This window comes from Poecilia mexicana, unplaced genomic scaffold (genome assembly GCF_051168715.1).
Source record: "Poecilia mexicana isolate PSO_F unplaced genomic scaffold, ASM5116871v1 scaffold_15, whole genome shotgun sequence".
In the NCBI taxonomy this organism is placed as follows: domain Eukaryota; kingdom Metazoa; phylum Chordata; class Actinopteri; order Cyprinodontiformes; family Poeciliidae; genus Poecilia; species Poecilia mexicana.
Window position 1 is genome coordinate 11,423,540 of NW_028263384.1, and position 16,741 is coordinate 11,440,280.

The following is a 16,741-nucleotide window of genomic DNA, read 5'->3' on the forward strand; positions in this document are numbered from 1 at the left end:
GTAATCCAGGAGTGGTAAGAACGTGGACAACTGGAGAACTTTCTTCTAGCTTTGAGAGAGAAACAGGATCAGTGACGATGATAAAACTCAATCCTCATTTTCAGTGTTCGTAGCAAATTTGCAAGGTGATTTTTAAAAGAGAGCTCTTCATCTAAAATAAAGCCAACACATTTATGAGTACTGACAAACCCAATGTGGGCCACAGAGGGATCTCGGATAGTTTTTGAGAGAGTGATAAAAACCCCCCCATTGCTTTTGTCTTATCCACATTCCTCTTTGGTAATTAATTTTATTTCAGTGGCATTCAAAGGAAGAATCCCATTTGCAGAATAACGTGCGTTACCTTTCTACATATTTAGCACTGCAGCATTTAAAATTTCAACATCACATTATGCAGCCTGTCACAGGCATTTCAGACATATTAAAATTCCCTGAAAATATAAGCCACTGCCAGATAAACGATGCAACTCCCACTGAGATGTCACAGCCTTGTCCCAACAATGATATTATTGGATCTAACACTCTGCCTGTAGCTTTGTCCCTGGGGTGCACAGGTGGGGACACAGACAGCAGAAGGATGACACCTGGAACATTTTTTTTTAAATGGCCTGCAGTCAAGTGTAGCCTTGCGACGAAGTTGCAAATATTTATTCACCTAAATATTTCACATTGAACTCTGCAGGATTTAAAAAAGGGGGACAGCATCGGACGCCTCCTGCATGTAAATAGATTTATTAATAAATCGCAGTCTCATTATACGGCATCAAAGAACTCGACTGCAGCACATGTTCTTTTAGTGTGAGAACTACAGAAAACGAGTTACAAGACGTGTTTCTGCACGCTACCTCCGTACGTAAAGGATCGTGACAGCGATGTGTCGCTGCTTCCGTTGCTGCTGGGTAAAGTGTAGGAACGAACTCATCCGAGTTCAGTCATCTTGTCCTTCTCCTAACACTAAGCACTCCATTGTTGCTGGGTATGTCATCATTCATTGTTGAGTGCTTAAGATTTTTTATTAGCTGAAGGACTGACAAGCTGTGCTCACAACTCAGCAACTGATGAAAAACTTTTTTTCTTTTTTTCATTTTTACGGAGCAGTTCAAGGAGAGTTGTAAAATCCCCTTTAAAGGATGATTCAGTCCCGTGCTGCGCCTTTCTCTCAGCCACTTGTGTTGCCTCATAGAGCTCACGTTTGAGGTGGTCATCATCTCGGTCTTAAAGAAACCAAGACTTAAAATGATTTCCTCTTCTGAAACAACTTTAGCCTTGGGGTGAAGTCCTTGGATATTCATTGGATCGCAGTATTGTCTGCCAAACGGCCTGTCTGAAGTAAAAGAAATAGGAAAACACCAATCTTTAATCTTGAACTCATCCTGTCCGCATTTTGACTCGGACCAGCAGTGGATTCAACAATCCAAACCAGAAAAGGAATCAGACCAGAGGATACTTACTTATACTTATCTACCAACCCTGAATAGGAATATAGAGATTATATGGATCAACATTATTAGCTTTTTCTTCTTCTGCTCTTTCCTTTGGTTCATTATTTTGTTTGTATTTCCTCTTAATAATCTTCATATCTAAGATTTTTTTGGCCATAATATAGGACTTTTAAATTCATGCTAAAAACCTACCTCTTCATGCTTTGATTCATAATAACTGGAACATTGATAAATGATAAATATTTGATGTATATTTGCTCATTTTTATTGAATGAATCAAGAAATGGAAATGAAAATGTATGATTCTGATGACGGCATTTAACTAAATATCAACTTAAATTATCTTTAGTTACTTGTATGCAAGTTTGAATATCACTTTGTGTATTCGTCTGTTCATTCAAATGATCATGGTAGGAACAGGAGAGAAAGAAAAGTAAAGAGACGTTTTGAAAAGGTGAAAGAAAAGAAATATGTGGGTAAAAAAAAAACTATTTAGTAAAGAAGGAAGCCTTATTAATATATCAAGAATGATTTGTCCTCGAGATTTAAATGCTGTTGCTGTTGGCAGTATGTGCAAACAGTTTTACATGCCAAAGAACGTTGGTGTAAAGGACAACGTGATACAAAAACTATAAAAAATCTAATAAAATTATCTTGAGCTATTTGAACACCCAGTAAAAAAAAATCAAGTGTCGTCATTATGAAGTCTTTCTTTTAATGTTTCCACAGCTTGATGAATGGACAGACTCTTAAAACTGGATTGAAATGTGTTAGAATGACTGATCTGTTGAAATAACATCTTTAATCTTTAAAAGTGGGATTCAGGTGAAAGGTTAAGAACAAGGGCGACCTCACTCCAGCAGACGGACAACGAGACGTCTTCGGTCAGAGGAAACCGATGGATAGTCTGAGGAGGGTCAGGACGAAAAGCAGATGTTTCCTTGATCCCAAATTGATTCCAAACTTAAAAATAAGACAGTGGTTCATGCCGGCAAGAATGTTTTAAACCTTTTCGCCTTACATGGTGCATGAAGCGCACAAACGAAACACAGAGGTCTACCACCAAAGAGAACTCCTCAAAACATCTTAGTACATACGCAAGACAACGTGTTCAAGAAAAGACGTTTAAAAATATTGCAGTTCTGTCTTTAATAACTTTGAGGTTGCACAACTTTTGTAGCCGATAGTTGCTCTGGTACTTCTGAATCTGTATTTCAATCTGGAGAGACTCAGACGGAGAGAGGGAAGCAGTTAAAAGGGTTTAATGACAAAATAACGTGAAAATAAACACAAAGTTCTTTGGCGATCAGGCCCCGGCCGGGGACGTTGAGCTGGACTTCGATAAGCTCGATGAACATTCCTGATGCAGCGAGGGAATGTAAACCCCCCGGGGCCTGTGCTGGTGGCGGTGGTCAGAGGATGATGAGGCCTGAGAGCCGGGAGCTGAAGGTGGCGGTGGGTTGATTGGGGCTGGTAAGCGGAGGAGGCTAGGAGTGAAGGTCCTTTTGAACCAGAGCCTGGACGATGATTGGCTGGAGTGAGGCTTGGACCTGCGTTGATAGGTCCGGGTTGCGGAGAGGGAGGCACTGATTGCAGGGCCAGGTGCACCAAAAGAGTCTTCCAGCCTGAACTTCAGTCAAGACTCCATTTTTTTTTCTTACCAAAAATGCATTTTTTTTTTCTTTTTTACCTAAACTCTTGACCAACCACATTGTGTGTATATCAATAAAACACTGCACTGCACTGGTGTCATGTTTTCTTGTTTTTGCCAAGCTGAAAGATCACAAGAGCATTTTGGGATGAGACGTCAACATTCAGCGAACGCCCCCCAGTGGTCAAATGATTAACTTCATTTATCAGAAAATGGGTGTGTCTGCCCTGTGGCGACTCTGATTCAGCGTGATAAACTAACTTAATGTTCGTCAGTGCAGACAGAGTGTCTGCATAGCATAGAATGAAGTTACGTTTTGTACTGATTTTAATGTATTATTGCCACGTTGCTATGAATTTGTTCCAATATCTGCTTTAGTCACCATGGTGTCACAAACTGGCCTGATCTAAACTGCATTGATAATCTGTGGAATATTGTCAAGAGCAAGATAATAGACACAAAATCTAATATTACGAGGTAATCTTGTTTCCCATTCAGCGATACAGGTGGATCGCCTCCATGCCATGCTGCACTGGAAGCAGGACTTCATACCAAAGAAGGTCCAAAATGAGTCATTTTTAAATTTTAAATATATATTTTTGTTGGCTTTGGGTGATCATGTAAATTTCACGAGGAGCTGAATTTGGTTGTTCATTCGCCACAGAAATAAAAAGCAACTGAAATGCATTTCAGACTATATGTTTAGTGAATTTATGCCACATGTTTCACTTTCTGAACTAACTAGTTGAAGCAAAAATAACTTTTTGAATATATTCCGAGTTGCGATCAACCTCCAAATAGGTTGACTGGAAGCTATAAGGAGGTTTGGGAATGAAAGGGGAAAAAAAAAAAAAGATCTGAGTAGAAAATAGAGAAGAGAGAAGGTAGGATGCAAGCATAGTGAGAGGAGAAAGGGGGGGAAAAGACGTTCAGGTCGGGAAGAGAGAGGAGGAACCAATGAAGTACTGATTTGTGAGCTAAAAGAGGAACATGAACGGAGGAGGATGGTGCGGAGAGACGCGGCGCTTGGAAAAATAAAGCAAGAGCGAAAATTTATTCACTTCCACGCTTCCTGTCTGCTCCCACGCGGCGTTACGGTGCCACGAGAGGGTCGTCAGTGAACTCACCCCTCTCTACCTTCTCAGCGCATTTCTACAGCACGTCGCGGCGCGGCTCAGACTTGTCCTGCGTGCGGAGCGCACCACACGGCACAAGCGAACACCTCACGCAGCCTCCGAGTCCGCGGACGGGCAGCCGTAGTTAGAAGCGCTTAAAGAGAGGCGAGGGCAAAGGGCCATGGAGAGCGCCGCTAACAGCTCAGACCTCCGGAGCCAGCTCCAGTTGATCGGTCAGAACAGCAGCATCTGCCGGAACTTCACCGACAACGGCAGCTTCCCGGAGATGCGATGCGGCGGCGACGGGAGCGGGTACGACGGTGTGACCCGGAGCCTGGAGGACGGAGACGCCAACCCCGTCATCATCGCTATCATAATCACCGCTGTTTACTCCATAGTTTGCATGGTGGGGCTGGTGGGAAACGTGCTGGTCATGTACATCATTGTAAGGTAAGAACATATAAAAAAAAAAAGTAGAGAGAGAAGAAAGAGTGTAAGATGAGGCTTAGTTGCCCTTTTTGTGCCGATTCCAAGCTTTGTTGACGCTTTAAAACTCTTCCAGCCTGTTGCTGCTGGACCAATGGGTGTGCGCATTTGTGTGCGCGCGCGTGTCTAATGGACACGCAGTTTCCAGCAGGGCTGCTGTTCGTGCGTAAAATGCGTCTATAACCCCCCAACCCTCTCCCACCCCCAGCGCGCGAAGGGCGACAACCCAACGCAAGTGTAAAGAAACGAACACACTTTTCTTTTTCTTTTTACCGCTTTACAGTATGAAATTGTGTCTCTTGATGCGCCTCTTTGAACCACAGCGCAATAACCGAGCGGGGGGAAATCCCGTTACTCCGGTGTTGGCGCAGAACAAAAACATGATACGCCGTAGAGCCTCTGTAAAGCCCCCCCCCACGCCCCCCCAAGTCTCTGGACTTGCAGTGCACGCACGTCGGAGAAAACCCATAAATAGTTGAAAAATGCTTTTAAATAAGCAACAGATGGCCACGTGTTTCTCCCTGCTCAGCTTCGCAATTTCAGATTTTACGCACAAGACTGGGAAACTTTCAGTTTCTAAAGAAGGAGCCATTAATGGCTGCATTATGTCCACTATTTTTACTCCTTTATTTTAATCAAATTTTACGCACAAACGGCCCATTGTGATCCACATGCTATTAATTAGCATTTTGAAGTTGTGCGTAAAGAAATGTCAGCTTTGGAGAGTCTTATCTGAATGTCAGCTTCATGGTAGAAATTTGCTGCTCTCCTCAAACATCAAAGGTTCCGACAGCATAATTCGTCTGGAATCAGTTTCATCGATACGGTGGGTCTAATTAGATATGAAAAGTCGGAATTTGTGTTAGCAAGATGCACCTGGTTAAGCTCTTTCTGGTGGATTAAAGAGTATTAGATTGGTAGAGGGAACAGCAGGGAAATGACAGATCCGCTTGGAGAAGAATTGGCCACGGGAGAACACTTAAAGGCCGAATGATCGTCGTCGAGTATATGCAAGGATTATGCGAGAACTGAGATGAAGAGTTAAGGCTTTCTGCTCTGGTGTGTGCAGAAAACCTCAAGAGAGAGATTCTTGTTGATCTCTTAGAGGCGGCAAGCAGCAGCCAGGCAGAAGGCTGGCTGTGAGGACGTTATCAAGCAAGAGCTTAATTCCATCTGGTGGTAAAGTGCAAACAAGGAAGAGAGTTATGTGCACATTTATTTATCTTTTTTTTTCTTTTTCTTTTTTTTTACCGGTTGATGTTACACAACTGCTTCGTCTTATCGACATATTGATCCATTTATCTCTGTGTGATTCTGCACCCAAAATTCTTCAACCTTTACGGGAGATTAGGTTTAATGGCAAAAATCTACAAACTACCAGCTGTTTGTGACAAACAAATCATCCAGACTAAAACTACAGGTAGTTTTATTCAACATTGAACACAAAATGTCACTTGTAATGACTGCTGCGTCTTTAACTTTTGGATGGTTTGCTCATGCGGCCATCAGTTGGTTTGATAGTGATATTTTTTTTTGAGTTTGCCTGTTTCAACAGAGTTCAAGTCAGGCTATTATGAAGGCTGGATGTCCTCTTTGACCAAGGTAGATTTCCTGTTGAAGGGCCACTGATGCTTTCAAACAAATGACTTGATTTTTGTTCTTCAACCAATGGTTGAGTGAATTTTACTCGCCACACACACACACACACACACACACACACACACACACACACACACACACACACACACACACACACACACACACACACACACACACACACGCGCGCGCACACGTTTGTCTGACTATCTTTGTGGGGACTTTCCATTGACTTGCATTAATTTCTACAGCCTAAACCTTACCTTTCCCCTTTTCCTAACCCTAACCATCACATACCTAACCCTAACCCTAACCAAAACTCAGTTCATACCTTAGCCCTAAATCTGACCCCTGACCCAAAAACAGGGTTTCCCCTCATGGGGACCAGGCTCTGGTCCCCACAACGTAGTATATGTCAGGAAAATCGTCCCTACAAGGTATTACAAACAAACGCACACACACACACCAGTCCACAAGCCCTCTGCTCTCCCTCTGTGAAACGTTCCTCTTCATGAACACTTTCTTACCGGGCCGACAGACGCTAATCTGACCTCTTCCTCAGTCTGTCCCTGGGTCACATCTCCCCTGACGAATCCGGCAGCACCTGCTGCTGCAGTGGCAGATGTATTAGTAAGTGTGACACATTTTGCTGAATTCACTTGTTGACCTTTTAGCCTTTTTTCTCTCATCTCTTCTGCCCCCTGATAGAGGCGCAGGGCGTTTCATTGGACTAACCCACTGTTCTTCAAGAACATCAACCGATTGATGTTCACCATCAACACAGATTATTTACATTTTTTTTTTGGTTAAATTATGACTGGCCTGCCTTTGGACGAAAGTTTCTGACCACCTGCCACCTTTGGACTGTCTCCTCTTCTCTGCTAAAGGGCCAGTGCAGTTACTGGCCCTTCAACTTAAAACTTGCAACAATTTCTTCCAGCTGACTTGCAGGGAAATTACTGGTCTTCGCTTTGTCTTTGTTTCTTTTTTTCTCCTTGTAATGATAATGATCTTTTTTCTAATAGATGTCGACTCTTGACTTAACCATTTTTCTTACATTCAATGAAATCCAATTAATAGTCTCCACATTTTGTCTCGACTTATCTGAAGCACATTGCATGCAGCTGATGAATCCCTCGGCTGGTGTCTGACATAGCAGCCGATTTTAAAATATGTACTCTTTTAAAGAAAACTATTGGCTGCAGTTAAGATGAAAAATTGGATTTAGTTTTGAATTTTGATAAAATCTGTGTTCTTTTTTTTCTATTTTAAACTATTCTAGGTGCAGTTTTATTGAAATGTTTCAAGAATGTTTAAAATAAAAAAAAGAGATACACGGTAGAGCACATTTGTGTCAGATGTTGTCTACCATAAACTAATTGATCACAGCCCATCTGCCCTGCTGCTGGTTTAAAGGGGGAGCACAGCTGAGATGGAAGTGACATTGTTTGAAATGTGAGTTAGGCACCTTCATTGTTTTTAATCATTGCATTTCTGCAGCCACCAACATGCAGACAGCTTGAAATACAAAGAAGTGGCGTTATTTAAATATTCATAAATTCATCCTTGGAAAAAACAAACCAGGAACAGTCCAGGATCCAGATCTGGGTCTGATCGTTTTTCTTGCTCTTTTGCAACTCGCTACGCTAATGAGGCTTTAAGGGAATTACCACGCAGGTAAAAGCTGAAACCATAATCCATTAGGACTGCAAACAATGTCATTGTTCTCTGCTGCAGCTTTCCATTCATCTTTTCTCTTCCTCTTGTTGGCAGAGTGAAAGTGACCAGCCATTTTGATGATGATAAGCAGTAAATGGATGTTTTCCTGTTGTCTTGAGCTCTCCTTCTCCGTTTTATGGATGTGCCCTTGAGCGAAGTTTGGCCAGATTAAACTGAGACAGTTGACGGTAGTTTTCTATTTTTATTTTATATCCGTGTTTTTACAGTCTGAAAGCCATTAAGCATCGGCCACAAGCTTTTTTTTTTGTTGTTATCTCTCTCTCTCTGTGGCTCCTCCCCTGCCCGCCGTGAAACTCAGCAAACTTTTGCTGCACAAACCGAGATGACCGGAGAGCTGCACGCCCGATTGGAAAAAAATAAATAAATAAAAAAATCGATTCTGGTTGAGCAGAAGGGAGTTTGAGCTCCGTAAGGAATACGCTTCCTCTGCCGCCAGAGCAGATTGCTTCCTGTTGCCATGGAAACACTGGGAGGTGTTTTGCGGAGCCAGACGACAAGCAAAATGAGTCCGCCACTTCTCCCAAATCTCCTTCCTCCACGGCCCATCCAGCAGCATGAGCAGATGTGGCTGCGGTCGGTCTCTTCCAGCAGCTGCAGCGTCTCTGAAATGCATATTGAAAGAAGAAAACCCAATAAGCTCCTGCTGGTCTGGATTCATATGGATTGTTTTTTTTTTTTGCTTGTTTTTTTGTCACATCCAGCTGAACAACAAATGCTGCCTTGCGAACGATTGTTGAGTGATCTTGCAAGATGCAATTGAGCACAAGAGTCTTTAAACATTCCTCATTTTTAAAATATATTTCTCCTCAAAGAGCCTCCAAATACCTTTAAATTTTTTTTTTTTGCTTTGGACTTTGACTTTTTAGTATCTAACCATTCGATGAGGAGTAAGTGAATACATTGTATTAGTATAGAACATTTAAATGTAGGGGGCATCTTGAAAACAGTTCACTTAAGAAAAAAATGCAACTAAATCTAAAGTCTCACTCCAACAACCAGTATATAAATCAAATATAAAACAACACATCAAGAGAGAGATGGAAGGAGGAGTCCCTTTAATATCCTCAGATGTGTAGCTGAAATGTCTGAGATGTGATCTTTGAGCATCTAAAATAAGTTAGTCTGAGTAGCTGGGAGATAGATTAAAATTGACAAGGTAAAGTAAAATTTAAAAACACTTCTGACACCGATGGTGAGTCAGTGCAAAGATGAACTGGAGATAAACAACAAGCAGCTTAGCAAAGAAAAAAAAACAACAACTTCGAATTGGATTTGTGGGCACTTTGTGTCCACAGCCTCTAATAAAGGCTCAATTTGTTCCTAGTGTTTCAAGAAAGAAAACATAGATTGGTAAATGTGGCTTAACAGGAAATCGTTTCTCTTATGTCGTCTGTTTGACGGATGTTTTCCCATTTTTAGATTTTTTTTCTCGTGTGCTTTTGCATGGGTGTGTCTGAAAAGTTTTCAAAAGAAGAGAAAATGCTCATAAAATAAAGTATGCAAATAAAACTAACTGTATTATTTACAAACAACCGCATAAAAAGTGACTCTAGTGGCTATTTCAAAAGCAGTAAGAGCGGCTCATCGTCTTCGCAGTTTTCCTGTTGCGTAATGAAATTTTCACAACAGCTCGACGCCAATATCGCACTTCTGAATGTTTAATGATGATTCTTTTTATATGTTTCAGCTTAAACTGAATGCTTAATTTACCTTAGTGGGCTCATTTTTTATCATGTTTGTGTTACAATTTCCATTCATTTACACTCTGATCCAAAAGAATAAAAATAGAATAGGTTGGAAAATTCAACTTTTTCAAACTTGAGTCATTTATTGGAGGTTTCTAAGAAATCAAACAAGCAAAAAGCAAACTTTACCTTATTTTTCTGTTTTACTGTATCACAGTTTTACACATTACCATCTGTATCATTTGTTTTCTCTTTTTTTTGACAGTATAATATATAAGGGGTATTTTAGAAGATTTTACCACTGTACTTTTGCTTCATAAAGCTTCTGAGGAAAGTGCAAAGGTATTATTTAGACACTACAAAATGACAATCAAAATTTGACATAATATAATGTGTTCTAATGACTAAAAGTAAAAAAAAATTGAGGGTTTATTGATGTTTTTTTAACTGATAAGCTTTTCATCGATTCTTTTAGGTGTCTGCTTTTAATTGTTGCTTTAAAGGCTCTCTTGCAGATGTTATTGCAAACATGAGAGCAAAATGTTTTTGTTTTTTTTAATAATGGTCAGGCGTCTTATCACTAAAAGAAACGACCTAATGAGACGGAGGAGGACACATTAAGGCTCATCGTTATTTCGGGCTGTTGTTGGATTCTCGCATTTGTGTTGCTACTGGCAAACGTACTGGTATTTTGTCACAGTTATCTTCCTTAATAGTTGATGCTTCGGGGCTGTTGTTCAGGTTTCTCGATTAAAAAAAGAAAACAACCAACAGCTCTGTTGTAGCTGCAGGTGTCGGTGGTGGTGGGGATGGATCTGTTTGTCTGTCTGTACAGCAGCACATTTCAGTTCAAGGCCATTTCTATCTGCCCGTATCCCAAACACAAAAGGCATTCATGCCTGAAACTGTGTTTGTTTGTCTTTAAACTTCTCACCCTGTCCTGGTCCTTAGCTGTAATTTGACTATGTGGTGGTAAAGGATGATTATGTAAACACTGTAGGGAAACTAATTAACAGGCAGGACAGGCTCCAGTTTAACAAAAATCAGTTCACATGTTTCATTTTACGTCCAGTTTATATTCGTTTTCAGTTATTCAGTGATAGGCTTATTCATTAAGGATGCTGTACTCAGACAAATGTGTTTGCTTAAGGCAAAGATGTTGAATAATCCTTTCAATAAGTGCAAGAGGAGTTAAAAACTGAGAGTCAATATATTTATTCAGAAGTGGGGGAACAAAACTCCTGTACTAGAATCCTCTTTTTTAAGTTTTTCCAAAGCTTGTTGAGTTTCTCAGAACATCTAATTATACTTTTCGAAGCTTTTTTTTTTTTTTCCTTTCGGGTCCAAATATGATGTGACACAGAAACCCATTACTTTGGGCACAGTTAGTAGAGTTTAGAAGTGATTCCAGCCCAGGATATGCCCTTTTCTGTCCTACTATCACAAATGTAAACATGTAAAGCTGGAAAAAATAAACTTTAACCAAGACTGTGAGCTTTGATCAGATGAAACCAGCTTTTCAGTAAACAGAAAAAAAAAAGAAAAAAACGGATTTTAACTATGGAGACACAAAGTGGGAAGAAAATAATGCCCACTGATATCAGATATTGTTGAAGATGCTGTGGGGATGCTTTTTCTGTGAAAGCCCTTGGAAAAGTCTTGGAGTGCATAGAAACATAACCTATTTACATATCAGGTGATCTTATATAAAAAAATCATCATACGTTAAAAAAAACAAACAAAAAAAAAAAACATCTGGTGACCTGTTAGTATCACAGGATCTTTGTGCAAATGCATGGGCAAATAAACACAGAAATAGTCCAGCAGACACAAGCTCAATTTTTCTCAATGATGATCTCAACAAGCAGTTCCAAGCAGTAACAGCACCGGGGGTTTTGAGGAAAACAGTTATTTCTTAACACTCAATAAATATACTCAAATTAAAGGTTGGATTTTAATAAAATAAATACATTTTAAATTATTCTTCTTCAGTTGACAGGTAATTTACATTAGCAATGTGTTTGTATCTCTAAAAAAAATTTAAAGTCATGGTTGGGTTAAATGCCACCATCACAGCATAACATCCGTTTTCTACCTGGAGCTTTAAGGCTGCCAAGGTGACCAACACCCCAGAGGTTTTGCATGGAGTTTCCCACCCACCGAACCGCGAGCGATCACTTAATTTTTAAACAGAATTAAAGGTCAGACCATCAGCTTGCACAAACTGCCCGGGGTGTTGTTTCTTGACGGACAGAGACCCTCTGCAGGAAGCAACAATGGATAAATTTAAACACGTTTGCAGCGTTTTAAACGACACAACACACCGACTTCAGCTTCTAAAACAGTTTCAGACGCGTCGCTGCAATTAACAGGAAATGGCACGAAAGAGAACGCCTCGGAGCTAATTAATGCAGATTAGGGCTCAGTGTGTGATTACGAGGTCGAAGTAAATCATCAGGATCACCGCCTTCGTTTCAGCTCCTCTCCGTCGTGAACGGGAAACGGCTCTGATTGCTTTGCGTTTCCACGGGTGATGATGGATGTCTTTGCTGAAAGCGGCGCTGAACCTGCGACGGCGCGTAATAAGATTCCTCAGTCGCGGTGACGACGACGACGTGCCGCTCTGACCCCGGCTCTGCAGCGCCCGCACGACTTGCGACGCGAACGGTAGCTGGTAGCCCAGATGAAGGCGCCATAATTGCCGCTCTCATTTAGATTTTACACCTCAATTATCTTGTTTGCTTTCCAGTGCAGGCAAGCTCATTTGGCACAGATGAGTCAAGACAAACACGTGAGGGACTAGCCTGCGCATTTGGCCATCATACAAGCTGCCAAAAGAAGAGAAGCACAGCGGAGAAACCCAAAGAATCCAGCTTATTGTTTCTGTTAAAAAAAAAAAATTGCAAAAGAGTCAGAGTTTATACATCGGGGTGGCAATTATAGAAGCTAATCTTTTTACCCTCCCTCGCTGTGTTTATGAGTAATTAGGTTTTAAGTGCTACTAGGCCTTCTTGGAGAATTAGAGCTCTGTCTGTCTGTTTCAGCAGGTTTTCTGTTGAGTTACAGACAAAAAAAAAAAACAAAGAAAGGGAAACAAGGAGGCCAAAGAACTGCCGGGGGAAAGTGGATACAGTCATTTTTCTGAGGAATGGAGCAAGAGTCAGTGATGAATAATTAAACAGAGCAAAGAACAGACTCATTTTATGTTTTTTTTTTCCTAATCAAAGACTAATGGACATTCTTAGCTCTTTTATCTGTCTGTGATTTACTGACTGATTCGCTCTGCTGCTCTTTATATTCTACAATAAGGACTGTAAAACATGCATTTTTTTTTTTTTTCATCAAAGCTGAGATTTTAAATAACCAACCGGAGGGACAATTTATTCAGCCACTGAATCTTTTTGAAAGGTTAATCGTGAGGAATCAAAGTGCTGTGTCTTGCAAATGTAGTCAAACTCCTTGAACCTTTAAAAAAAAAAAATTCCTGCCGCTGCATCAAACTTTTCATGCACCTTTTATTAGCGATTTACATGATAGCCCCACACAAAGCAGCTCGTAGCTGTCACATGAACAGAGAGGCACATGGCTTTGAATTCTCTGCAAATAAAAATCTGAAAAAGTATGGCAGGCCTTTGTATTCAAGCCCAAGTTGGTTAATACTTTGTAGAATTACAAGATTGGATTTTCAATAATTTCACTGAACTCTGATCTGGAGCCGCACAGCATTCTGGGGGATGTAGGCAGAGGAAAGACCTCTCAGAGCTAGCTAAGCAAGGTGGGTGGCATCAACTGATTCTCCTACTCGTTGGTTACCTAGCAACAGCCTGTTGGGTAACTTGTGCAGCAGCTGTTTTCGGTTTTGCCATCGTGCCTCATAACTGCTTAAAAATATAAAAACAGTGTGAAGAGAAAGGAGAAAATGAGTACAACAACTTGAGAGGAAACTGTGGATAAAACAGGAAAAGGTGATGTTTTATCCACTGTTTGACAGCATTTAAGATATTTAAAACAAAAAAGCTATTATTAATTATCAATATTGACTAATATTAAATCCCCTCCCTCCTGTCCTTTGCAGCCTCTGACATGTTCTCCTCCAGGATTAGCCTGTCCTGTTATCTCTGAACAGTTTCCCACATTGTCTCTACATCCCACAGCTTGTAGCAAACATTAATTGGGACGTTTTTCTATTTTCAGATGATGGATTGAACCATTCTCTGTGTTCCCTTGAGGCGTGGGGACGCTGTTTAAATCTGACATCCTTATTCCTGACCTGCTCACTGTTTTTTTTTTTTTTGGTTCACTAATGTTCTCCAACAAACTTCTGAGGCACTCAGAGAAAAGCTGGAGCTGTAACGCGATTAAGTTAAACACAAGGGGACTAACTAGATTATTTCTGGAAGAGTTAGTTATCAGACTAAAGAGGGATAAGTAAAAAGGCACACCACACTTTTCAGATTTCTATTTGTAAAACATTTTCAATCATTTTCCTTCCACTTTACAAATTGTGTTCTGCTTTGCTTTGCTATAGAGCATAAAGGAAAAAGCTTGTGGCTGTGACAAACAGGAGGGTCCAAGCTATTAGTTTGTTGAAACATCTTGTGGTTGTTTGTTACTGCAGTTTGAGAGGGGTGACGGACCCTCAGGTCTTTTGTCCATTAAAAGCTGCGTTCCTAGGCAACAAACAGAGCATCTGGAGTCGACCTCATACGTCCCTTTCATTTCCACAGAAGGTAATCTTCTACAGGAGCGATTAAAAGGACGGAGTCTGTATTCCTATTGAAATTGGACAGTTGTTCTCTAAAGTAGTTTTTTTTTTCCCTTCAAGGGCTTTTTTCTCATAAACCTTCAAAAAGTATTTGCCATGAAGGTTGTGCTCTCATAACCTTCATACTTCATGTTTTCTTTTTTTCCACACAAAACCCGTCACTCTCAGGGTCAAAAAAAAAAAAAAAAAGTAAAAATGTTGCGCCTTCCGCAGCTGAACAAGTGTTGAGTTTCTAACCCCTCATTCATCTTATTTATCATAGATACTGATCTCAACTCCTCGCTCGCAGTGTGAAGGGATCAGCATTGTTCCTGTGTGTTGCCTTTCAATGCTGATGCATGTGACGTCAGTGATCGCAAGACGGGTCCGCAGAAGAAGAAATCACTGAATCGTTGCATTTCGATCAATGTTTGTGTTGCGTCCTGAGGCTGTTTGGCCGTTTCGGATTACATCCACATCCTGAACCGGCAGGAAGGAGTGTTGATTGTTGTCAAGCCAGAGGAACCGGGCGCTTACATTTGTCAAATACCTTTCAAATTTAGAGCTGAAACTCAAAATGGGTGAAAAAATTAAAGTTGCCAAAGTCTGATTCTTAGAGAAGGGCTTTAGTTTTAGGTAATTATTTGTTCAGGTGGAAAGAAAAATACTCTCAGACATATTGGTGGTTTGATTCAACAGAGCAAACAGTTAACATCCCATCTATCTATCTAATAGAAGTGGGCAATATTGCAGATTTACTTATTGATCTGATACTAAGTGCATACAAGGAGTGTATTGATACTTTTTCTATAAGTTTAATACATCGTCAAAGTTCTTTGTGTTTTTATTTCTTTGAATTATTTTGTTCAAGTTAGAACATAATATGGACAAAGTTATCTACAAAATAACATATTAACATGATTCTGTGCATTTTTCCCAAATAAAGAAAGTGTAAAATATAATTTGGGGAAAAAAAAAGATGGAATCTGATACTAAAGCATTGATCTTTGCACACTGGTATCGATCCATCCATGCATGCACACAATTCCTTATGGGGCCAATTTAGCTTGACAAATTAGCATCATTGTGTGTTTTTAGCCAGGAGAGGAAGCCAGAGCTGATGGAGAAAATCCACAGCAGCACAAGGAGAACCCATCAGAACCCAGGACCTTCTTGCTGCAAGGCAGCACGGCTAACAGTTAAGATCCTGGTTTTACAGTTGTTTTTTTGAGGCTTACAGATGGGTGTGAAGTCCTTTGTGTGTCTGTCACTTTGTTCCAGCTGCAGATCTGGCACCATTTCGGCCTGACAATCCCCCAAACACGCTTGTCATCTCTGTTTTTTTTTTGTTTTTTTTTTTCAGATTTATAATTATTCATCCCGGTTCTGTCAGTTTGATGCATCTGTGATTCACATGTTCTATGACAACGCCAACAAAGCATCTTGTCCAAATCTGATCTTCTGTCAGAATATTTTTGTTCCTCGTGGAGCTTTGAAGCAAAAACAGCGATTTAATGAATGAGTAGAGAAATTATGATTAAAACACACAAACTTCTCCCTGTATCAGTTTAAATGCAAGAGTTTAATTCACAGACTTTTCACGGCTGGTAAGTCTGTTTTTTTTTTCTCCCTATAAGAAGAGAAGCAACGTGAAACATCCCAATTTAAAGAATCAAATAGAGAATCTCTGTAAAGATGTGCCACATGCTCTCTTGTTTTTGTAAATAGTCCAAACTCACTGTCTTCATATTTTGACCTTCAAGTTATAATTGGCCGACGGAATTGTAATAAAACTTTGTTTTCAGTCATCTTTAAATGTTTTTGCTATTTTTATATACATAATTGAATGAAATTCGTCATTTATTGATAGTATTAGTAGTATTATGCCTCCAGCATAATGACTGTCTAATTTGGCCACTCTGCTCTCAGACTCTCCATGACGACAGCCAGCAGCACCCTTACTTAAAGAGGGCGGCCTGCACCACTTTGGTGCATGCAGTCAATTGCAATCTTTGTAGATCGTGTGCAACGCGCCCACTTACTGCAGTGCAATTATTATTTTTTTTTTTAGCTCATGCAATTTGGTTCTCCTTATTTGGATTCTTTACAAATCAGGCCCCAAGATGTCACACTATGATTCACTTCATTAAACCCTCTGTCCGTATCGCAGGTGACATTTTTGCCTCCTGTCTTCTGGAGCTCCTGCTTTGAGCTTGTGTGTTGAAGTGAAGCTCAGTGCTCCTGTCTTCAAATGCAAACAATGAGTCTGCAGGGATTTTATT

General features: G+C 40.4%; 1 protein-coding gene and 1 long non-coding RNA gene across 2 annotated transcripts in view; both read left to right on the plus strand.

Annotated features, from left to right (window-relative positions):
* Positions 1-3,652: 3,652 nt before the first annotated feature.
* oprm1 (opioid receptor, mu 1) overlaps positions 3,653-16,741 on the plus strand; it is a 28,904-nt gene continuing 15,815 nt past the window's right edge. Inside the window, exon 1 of the mRNA XM_015013601.2 lies at positions 3,653-4,658. Within this exon, the coding sequence (XP_014869087.1) occupies positions 4,390-4,658 (269 nt within the window). The 5' untranslated portion in view covers positions 3,653-4,389. The remainder of the gene's footprint in view (positions 4,659-16,741) is intronic.
* LOC106933995 (uncharacterized) lies at positions 9,745-14,676 on the plus strand. Its single transcript, XR_001421616.2, has 2 exons — positions 9,745-12,382; positions 12,465-14,676. It is a non-coding gene; the product is annotated as an uncharacterized LOC106933995 (long non-coding RNA).